General features: G+C 48.0%; 1 protein-coding gene across 1 annotated transcript in view; it reads right to left on the reverse strand.

Moving 5' to 3' along the window:
- Nucleotides 1–9,196, reverse strand: part of LOC116546068 (microtubule organization protein AKNA-like) — a 31,232-nt gene extending 22,036 nt beyond the window's left edge. The window contains 5 exon segments of the mRNA XM_032272416.1: nucleotides 1,145–1,352; nucleotides 1,862–1,989; nucleotides 4,289–4,348; nucleotides 7,706–7,860; nucleotides 8,600–9,196. Coding sequence (XP_032128307.1) covers nucleotides 1,145–1,352; nucleotides 1,862–1,989; nucleotides 4,289–4,348; nucleotides 7,706–7,860; nucleotides 8,600–8,927 — 879 coding nt within the window. The 5' untranslated portion in view covers nucleotides 8,928–9,196.
- Between the last annotated feature and the right edge of the window lie 613 nt (nucleotides 9,197–9,809).

Below are 9,809 nucleotides of genomic sequence, written 5' to 3' on the forward strand. Positions count from 1 at the left end.
AAGGGTCCCTCAAGATAAGGTACTCAGGTTTTCTCCCCATTCATGCATGTAGTGATGCCTGGTAGAGTCTTCCTACCCTCTAGGACAGAGCACCGCATAAGATTTTCCCCAAACCATGGGGCCAGTAAGGCCTCAGCTGTCAGGGATGTCCTACCAGAGCCCCACCCTACCCAGCATGCTGGGCTCTCTCTCCTGCTTCTATCCCCAACAGCCAAGCCTTTGCAGCACAGGCAACAGGAGCTGAGAGGCATAGAGACCCCACCACTGTCATCTGTGTCAACGCACTACATTCAGCTTGCTTGTCTGCAAAACCGAGATAGTGGTTGTCTCTCAGGGGGTCGTGGTGTGGGCCGGAGAGACTCCTACAAAGCCCCTTTCGTGTTGGGCTCTTGTCTCGGCTTTACCCCATCATCTGTGCTGTACTACAAGCTAGAGTTGGGAGCCATCTGTGTGTCCCTTCCCTCTCACGGCCGCTCCAAGTCCACTCAAACATGCCTTCCCAACCTCTCTCAAATCCACATGTGCTTCTCCATTTGCCCTGCCACCTACACAGCCTCAGACTGGCCTACCCACTAGTCATCTTAAGTCATCCCCCACCAGAAAACCCAGCAGAGTTTAAGACCACGCTCTCTATGTGGCCCACCAGACCCTACATCATGGGGTCCCCTCCTGCCTCTCCAGCCACACCTCAGACTATTTTTTCCTTCTCTTCCCATACTCTAGCCACAGGGCCTTTGCACAGGCTGTTTTCCCTGCTGGATGCCTTTTCTCTTTCTGTCTCTGGTAATTCCTATTTAGCCTCAGGTCTCCTTTAAACATGACTTCTTCAGGGAAAGTTTCTCTGACCTTCTCCTCAAACTCAATCATGTTACTCCCGCTATCTACTCTCACAGAACCCCATAATTCTCCTTCAGTGAAGTAATAATTATAACTAAATCACTGTCACTAGTTCAACTCTGCAGGAAACTGTGAAGGTAGAGGCCACCTTCCCCACCACCTCCCATCCCACTGAGTACCCACCATGTGTCATGGGTCCTGGCATATGGTACACATTTCATAAATATGCAATATGTACTGAAGAAATGAATTAATGAAGAAATGAATGCACAGGGGAACAGCCCAATATGGTTGAGCAAAGAGGTACCTCATAGCGGGAGGTCTTGATGGCTGGCGTAGGGGCTTGTCCGGAAGAAGCTGGCAGGTGCTTTGGCTGGTGGGGGTAGGGCAGGGCTGGGGAGCTGTCCAGAGCTGAGTCTGACTGGGGCAGCTCAGGCTCTTGCTGGGTCTGGTCTATGTGTTCCTTCAGCTCTTCCAGGCAACTTCCCAGATGGTAAATCTCTGCCTCCAGCTCCCTGGAATGCAGAAACATCAGTGCCAGGAGCCCAAGATGGCAGCCCCATCAGGCAGGTCTGGGAGAGAGTGTCAGAGCAGGGACTCCAGGGGTTGGCCCTTTGGGGTCCATTTAGCATCAGCCTTTAGATGATGGTGAGAACTCAAAATAAATAAACAAGATGAAAGAATGTTCCACTGGGAATCAGGAGGCCTCAGTCCAAGTCCCCTCTGCCATCCACAGGCTGTGGGAATTTAGATAAACCCCACTCCCCTCTAGCCTCAGTTTCCCCATAGTCCAACAAGGGTTTCAGCTCTTATTGCCAAGGGGTCTTCTCAGCACATGAGTCCAAAGGGCTCAAATCTCAGCTTCTGAGTGTGCCACCATTTGGATGTGTTGCTAATTAGGATAGGATTTCTCTCTGTTCCCTCGTGTATAAATCATAAGGACAAAGTGTCTCCCTCCTGGAGACTGAGGGACTCCAGGGACCCCTCCCATCTGTCCTTCCAGGCCTTCCTCCCCAGCAGGTACCTGCCAGGATCAAATCTCCCAGGTGTCCCCATGGAGCCGGCAAGTGGCTGGTCAGCGAGTTGCTCCCGGCAGGCCTTCAGGTACTCCTCCTCCAGGGCTGCGTGGGCAGCCTTCAGCTGCAGGAAGCCCTGAAACCAGACCAGGCCAGGAAGACTTGAGTGCTCAGCACCCCCAGGGCCTGTCTCTGCAGACACAGTGGATGAGACAGCTTGCGGGAGGCCATGGGAGGCGCCTGGGCCCCTGAGTTCATGCGAGATACAGTCTGGGGTTGAGAACTCTGGAGGCTGCTTGCTTTGAAGAGCTGCCGTGGCCAAGCTCTCTGTCATCAGACTGGCACAACAGAGACACCACTTAGAGTCTTGGCACCAGCTTCAGAGGGCACCAGCCCTTCCTGGGTAGACTTACAAGGACCCCAAAGTACCACAAACTGTCATAGCTGTCACAGTGTCAAATATACTCTCACTATATCTCCGTAAGGACCTACTACTTGAGAGACTCTGGATCCTCATTCTTGATTTACAGAACTGTGGGCTTCAGAAAATTAGCCACTCTTTCCCCAAATTCTTACAGATTAGCAACACAGATAATGTTATCATCACCATCACATGATAGAGCTTACTGAGCACTGAGGCTCTGTGCTAAAGCACTTTGCATTTATTTCACCTTCAATATAATCGTCATGAGAAGGGTAATTTATCATCTTCATTTAAAAAGAATGAAACTGAGGCACAGAGAGGTCGTTTAAGTCGTTTAAGTGAGTGAGCTGTAGAGACAAGATGTGGGCCCAGGCCCTCTGGCCCCAGAGCTCATGGTCCTAGCAATTCTGCTAGGCTTGTGTGTTAAATATGATCACAGGTAATGCATGGCTAAAGCTGCAGGAATTGGGATTGGTAACACTCTCTTTTTTATTTTTATTTTTTGAAACGGAGTCTTGCTCTGTTGTCCAGGCTGGAGTACAGTGGCACAATCTTGGCTCACTACAACCTCCTCCTCCCAGGTTCAAGTGATTCTCCTGCCTCAGCATCCTGAGTAGCTGGGATTACAGGTGCCTACCACCACGCCCAGCTAATTTTTGTATTTTTAGTAGAAACAGGGTTTTACCATGTTGGTCAGGCTGGTCTCGAACTCCCGACCTTGTGATCCACCTGACTCAGCCTTCCAAAGTGCAGGGATATGGCGTGAGCCACCGTGCCCGGCCAGTATCACTATCTTACTACCATCCGCAACCCACTCAACTCTGAGAACAGACCGAGGCCAAGGGCAACCTAGAACCCACTCCCTGGTCACATCTACTCTTCTGACAGCTCTCAACTTCCCTGTATATGGTGGAATTAGAACAGAGAGTAAAAAAATGAATGGTTTTAGTTTATAAGGTCCTTGGTCATTTACTGGATGATACTACATGATACACACCCCACATCTTGTGACTGGAAAATGTATGTATACATACATATATAACCACAGAGGAAAATGTTCCTGCCATAACACTTTTTTAGAAACTAGGTGTGTTGCATTTACCTCTCCAGACCTTCTCCCAGCTCCTCTCCCACCCTGCTCTGTGCTTTGAGCACCACGGCTTTCTACCTGCTGGCTTCTGGTTGGGTCTGTCTAGTGGGAGGAACCTATCAGAGATCGCAGGGTGGGAAGAGAGAGACTTGAGAGGCGGAACAGCTAATGCTACTCCCTGGGGATCCTCCAGCCTTTGTTGGGTCCCCTGATGCTGCCCACACCTGTGCCGACAGTTCCTTCCTTTGACCTCCACACTCCCAGATTTGAAAGCTTCCCCTGTTCCTTACTGGGACTCTGGCTGATGCAGCAGGAATCTAAATGGTATTTATGACCACAGTTATCTAAAACACCAAATTCCAAAAGGAAATACACCAGTACAGATTCTAGAAAGTGTCTCCCCGCTCTGCTTTCTTTTAACCTTGTTCTCAAACTTTGGGCAACTACTTTTGTAATTTTTTTTAAAGGCAATAAAAAAGAAGAGGCCTGTTTCTGCCTGCTGAGAGGCAGGATACTTTGTGGAGGTAGTGATTATGAGCCTGGATCTGGGAGGCAGACAGACCTGGCTCCAGGTTCTGCTACCTACTAGTTGTATGGCCTTCAGGTTGCCTCTCTGAGCTTTAGTTCCATCCTGGTTAAATGAGGGCGATTACTGTAACTGCTTCACTGGGTTTTGATGATGATAAAATAACATACATTAGGGTTTACCACAGTCCCTGGCACACAAACATCCTTGCTTAGTAAGTGGTAACTACTGTGATATAATCATTATCATGGGAAGCTAAGCAGGAGCTGTTTGCTCTAAAGAAAGTGACTGGGCTTCTTTTTCCCATTTTGCAGCAAAAGAGGCATCAGAGACAGAGCCATGGAGGACAGTAGCTGTCTGGCAGTTCCACAGGCAGCTCCTCAATTGGGCAGTACCTTGAGTTGGTCCTGGGGCATGAGCCGTCCTGCCTGTATCAGTCTTTCAAAGGACTCCACCTGGACATTGGGAGGGGAAAGAAATATGCTCCATTAATCCAGTCCTGCAGACTCCCACACCCAGCCACATCCATGCTTTAGTAAGAGGAGCTGGGTCTGTCCTCAGGATGTGGGGTTTCTGCCAAGCATGGAGAGGTGGGTGCTGGGAACAGCCTCTACCACCAGCCCCAGGCATGGCAGCCTTGAGAAAAATCAAAGTGGAACCTGCTGGATTTTACTGACGACAGAGAAACTCGCTCATGTGCATGAAGCCTAATGAGCCAGAATATTTAGTGCAGCACCAACAGTAGGGAGGGGACAAGAAACAGCCTAAATGCCTGTCTGTGGAATAGTATGCAGCCATCAACATGAGGAAGGCACGTGCCTATGTTCTGAGCTATTAATACCTCCAAGACCTGCTTTTCGGTGTCAAATCAAGGTATAGGGCAATGTTTATGGTATGCGGCCATCTGTATAAAATACGTAGAGAATAAAAAGGAAAACTAAAAATACATTTGCTTATATATGACACACTATCTCTATAGGGCTTCAAGAAACTAAAATATTGTTTCTTAACAGTTAATTTATTTAATTATTACTTAATAATTAATTTATTAACAATTAAACATTCATCGTTCAGGAGAACTGGGGGGCTGGAAGACAGGGATGAGAAGTAGATTTTTCTACTACATGTCCTCTGCTTCCTTTGAACTGTGAACAATGTGAATTCATTGCCTGCCCAAAAATAAATTTCAAATTTAGGAGTTCAAAAAGTCAAGGTACAGTAGCTTATGCAACCATTTCTATAAATGCGAGTGTGTGCAGTGAACGTTTTTGCATGGGTTGGAGAAAAGATTTCATTTTTGCTCAACATGCCCTCTGTGCTGTGCAAGGGTCCTTATCACGGGGTTCTATTACCCACTCCAAACAAAAAACCAAAAAACATTTAATTGGAAAAAAGGCAACGGAGGCTGCATGTGGTGGCTCGCGCCTGTAATCCCAGCACTTTGGGAGGCTGAGGTGAGTGGATCACAAGGTTAAGAGATGGAGACTGTCCTGGCCAACATGGTGAAATCCCATCTCCATTAAAAATACAAAAAAATTAGCTGGGCGTGGTGGTGTGTGCCTGTAGTACCAGCTACTTGGGAGGCTGAGGCAGGAGAATTGCTTGAAACCAGAAAATGGAAGTTATAGTGAGCCGAGATTGCGCCACTGCACTCCAGCCTGGTGATAGAGCGAGGAAAGGGATGATTTGAGGTTGTTTTAAGAATGATCTAGATCAGCATGAAATGTAATATAGAAATGTATATAATATAATCATATTTTATATAATGCATATAATATGTAAAATAGAAATACAGTGTGAGCTACACACGTCATTTGTAATTTTCTCAGCACCACCCTGAGAATGTAAAAAGAAACAGGTAAAATTAATTTTAATAATATATTTTATTTATTGAAATTATCATTTTAATGATATAATTTCAACGTGTGATCATTTCAACATGTAATCAATATAAAAAAATAGGGAGATATTTTATATTCTTTTTTCTAAGTCTCTGAAATCTGGTATGTGTTTTATACCCACAGCACACCTCAATTCAGAGCAGATGATGTCAAGTACTCAACAGCCACGTGTGGCCAGTGGCTTCGGAATTGGACCATGCAGCCCTAGATCATGAGGGTTCAGCTAAGGCCCTAGCTCCTGGTCAGTGTGATGATTTGACATCACTTTATTTTCTGGACAATAGGTAAGACGAAGAAGAAATGTGTCTCCAGCTATGGAACCAAGTATGGTGGTGGCAAAAAGATATGAAGTCTATAATCCCAGTAGTTTGGGAGGCCGAGGCGAGTGGATCACCTGAGGACAGAAGTTCGAGACCAGCCTGGCCAACATGGTAAAACCCCCGTCTCTACTAAAAACACAAAAATTAGCCAGGTGTGGTGACTGGCATCTGTAATCCCAGCTCCTAGGGAGGCTAAGGCAGGAGAAACGCTTGAACCTGGGAGGTGGGGGTTACAGTGAGCCGAGATGGCGCCACTGCACTCCAGCCTGGGCAACAGAGAGAGTCTCTGTCTCAAAAAAAAAAAAAAAAAAAAAAGAAATGAAGTACTTGTATGTATGTGCTGTTCCAACGTGGATGAACTTTGAAAACATGGCAAGTGATGGACGTCAGACACAGGACAGATATTGCATTAATCTATTGCTATGAAATGTCAACAGTAGGTAAGCCCATAAAGACAGGAAGCAGATGAGCAGTTGCTAGAGGCTGGGGGAAGAGGGAATGGGGAGTGGCTGCCTAATAGAGATGAGGTTTCTTAGTGGGTGATGAAAATGTTCTAAAATTGATTGTGGTGATGGCGGCAGAACTATGAAGATACTAAAAACCACATACACTTCAAGTGAATCAATTGAATGGTATGTGAATTACATTTCAATAAAGCAAAGGAGGGGAGGGGAAAGGGGAGGGCAGGGGAGAAGGGAAGGGTGGAGAGAAAAGGGGAGGGGAGGAAAGATGGGGAGGAGAGGGGAAGAGAAAGCAGTAGAGGGGAAAGGAGAGGAGAGGAGGGGAAGGGAGAGGAGGGGAGGGAAGGGAAGGGAAGAATAGCGTGGTGGGGATTCTCTGAAATAATTTGTTTTATGGACATGGTGGTGTGTGTAACTATGGCATTTCTCTTTTTGCATTGGCAGCTCGGAAGATCAAAGGTAAATGTGCGACTCTAATGTGCTTAAAGTCCAGCAGAATATTTTATTTACTCACTTCACATACTTTATTTTTTTCTACCCTTACTTCCTCTCCGCCCCCGTTTCCTTGCTTCTGTTTTCAGAATGGGGTTAAAACGTATGTATTTTCATAAGGTACTTTAAAGAACTTCTAGAATAAAGCCAATGTACAGTTATAAACAGACCTGCAAACAATCCACAGTTACTTGGACTGTTGGATGGAGATACAAAGACCCTTGAGAAGTAACTGAGAATTGATTTATTTAATAAAATAAACTAAGAAAGTGAGGCAACTTATCCTGAAGAGGAAAAGGCAGAGTGGAGATTCTGTTACCCTTCTGGAACCCTGCAAGAGCTTAGAGTCTCCTGGGAATCACCCTAGAGACACTTTTAAGCACAACTGGAGGGACTTTGATGAGACGCATCGCCAAAAGGGGCGTTAAACCTAGCACTGGTGACAAGGAGGAGCTGGAGCTGTGTGGCCTCTAAAACCAGGGAGGGGTTCATGTTTTGGGGACAGCTGAGTTAACTTGGTGCAGAGGCAGGGGAATGATGAGGGAGGCTCCCAGAGCACCTCTCACCCAAGCAGGCAGAGGTTCTGTGTTCTCCAGGTGGGTTAAGTCTCTCGAGGGCAAAGCTGGGAGTCCACTCACCTTGGCCAGGAACTGTCGGGCCTGAGAAGCCAGTGCCTGGGTCTGCTCTTCTGAGGACTGGTCCTTGGAGACGCCCCCATTCTCTGGAAGCCACCCTAGGTTGGGCTTGCTGGTGGGCGAGGAGGGGCTCAGGTCTCCTCGAGCTGATGGCCACCCTGGAATACACAAACGCTGAAAGCAGGGGCCAAGAATAGTCCTTCCAGGGGCTAAAGGGCTGAGGCTGAACCTCAAGGCCAACACCTCCGTCATCAAGTTCCAGCTCAGTCATCATGTGCTATCTTCACATCAGCCCCAGGAAGTGGGCTGGGCAGAGCGTCGTCCCCCATTTACAGCAGAGAACAAGGCCTAGATCTGACCTAGGTCACATGGCTGGCAAGGGCAGAGCTATGCCAGGCCTCTGGGCTCCCAGTCAAGTGAGGCTCTCACACAGGGAGACGTGGGTTCAAGTCCAGACACCTCTCCTCCATAGCTGTGTGAGCTTCAGTGTGTCCTCACCTCTCCGAGCCTTGGTCCCCTTGACTGTCATGGGTGTGACTACAGTGTGAACCTCAACGGGCTGTTGTGGGGATTAACTGAGATCACATGTGTCAAGGCTTAGCGCAGGGCCTGGCTGAGATATGGGCTCCCTAGGGACAATGCTCCATGTTTTCAACTCACCCAGGATCACCAAGATGCCAAGTGGCAGGGCCAGGGCTGCCCCATGCTGCTGTGGCTCAAAACAGGACACTTTCTACATCTCTGACCCCCTTTGAGTCAAACTGTCCAGAGTGGGGCCTTGCCTCCCTCCTTCCCCTGGCCTGAGGCCAGTGCCATTCCCAAGGTGATGCAGTGGGCCCCACAGAGCAGAAGCCCAGGCAGGAGGGGCCTCCAACACACCTCTTCTCCGGGACTCACCTGAGGCCACAGAGGTCTGGGGGTCCTCAGCCGGGCCCGGCCACCACTCCGCTGAGCGGGGCTGTGGGATGGTGAAGGACAGGACCTTGGTCCCCTGCGGTACCATTCCTGTGTGGATGCTGCGGCTGGGCTGGGGTGGGTCAGAGAACAGGTTCACCTGTGGGAGTGGGGAGGCATGGCAGAGCCAAGTCAGGACAGGGACAAACCCACCCGAACGCCTCATCTTCATCCAGGAGCTCAACACACATGCCCTGCAGTAATAAACACCATCTTTCAGTGCAGCCCTTGGCTGGGTCAAACACAGGTGAAGAACTCCATGCCCTTTCATTTACTCTTAATGGCAGTCCTGAAAGGAAGACAAGGTGGGGACCCCAACGCCCCACTATATAGAAGAAAAAACCGAGACGCAGAGAGGTTATTAAGTCACTTACTCAAAATCTCCAGCTGACAAGTCCTTGGGTGAGGATTACAACACTGCTCTACCTGACCCCAACATCTGTGGTTCTACTATATTGTTTTTTGGGGGTTGGAGTTTCACTCTTGATGCTCAGGCTGGAGTGCAGTGGTGCAATCTCAGCTCACTGCAACCTCCGCCTCCTGGGTTCAAGGGATTCTCCTGCCCCAGCCTCCTGAGTAGCTGGGATTACAGGCATGCGCTACCATGCCTGGCTACTTTTGTATTTTTAGTAGAGACAGGGTTTCTCCATGTTGGTCAGGCTGGTCTCAAACTCCTAACCTCAGGTGATCCACCCACCTCAGCCTCCCAAACCACTGGGATTATAGGCGTGAGCCACTGCGCCCCGGTTGGTTCTACTATTAACAGTAACTCTTAATTAATAATGTGGGTTATAATTATATCATACTATACAATATAACATGTAATTATTTCTTAACGCATATAAACATTTCCAACAATTGTTACATTGAAAATAATAGCAGCTAACAGCTGTTCAAATGAATGAGTGAAACAGGAAACGAACAAACTGATCTGCCATTGGTAGCAGATCTCTCTCACTTGAGGGCAGATTTAACCTGGCCGTTGGTGAGGGAGCAGTCTGGAGTCAGGCAGATGACTAAGGAAGATTTTGAAGCTTGAAAGCAGGGGAAACCACATGCTGTTCAACCACTTTGAGCAGAGTTTGGAGAGCTATGTTCTGCTTTTGTAAATAAGGTTTTATTGAATGTAGCCATGCCTATTTGTTTATGTGTT

The sequence above is a fragment of the Sapajus apella genome, unplaced genomic scaffold, assembly GCF_009761245.1.
Source record: "Sapajus apella isolate SASKATOON/1434 unplaced genomic scaffold, GSC_monkey_1.0 scaffold565, whole genome shotgun sequence".
NCBI lineage: Eukaryota > Metazoa > Chordata > Mammalia > Primates > Cebidae > Sapajus > Sapajus apella.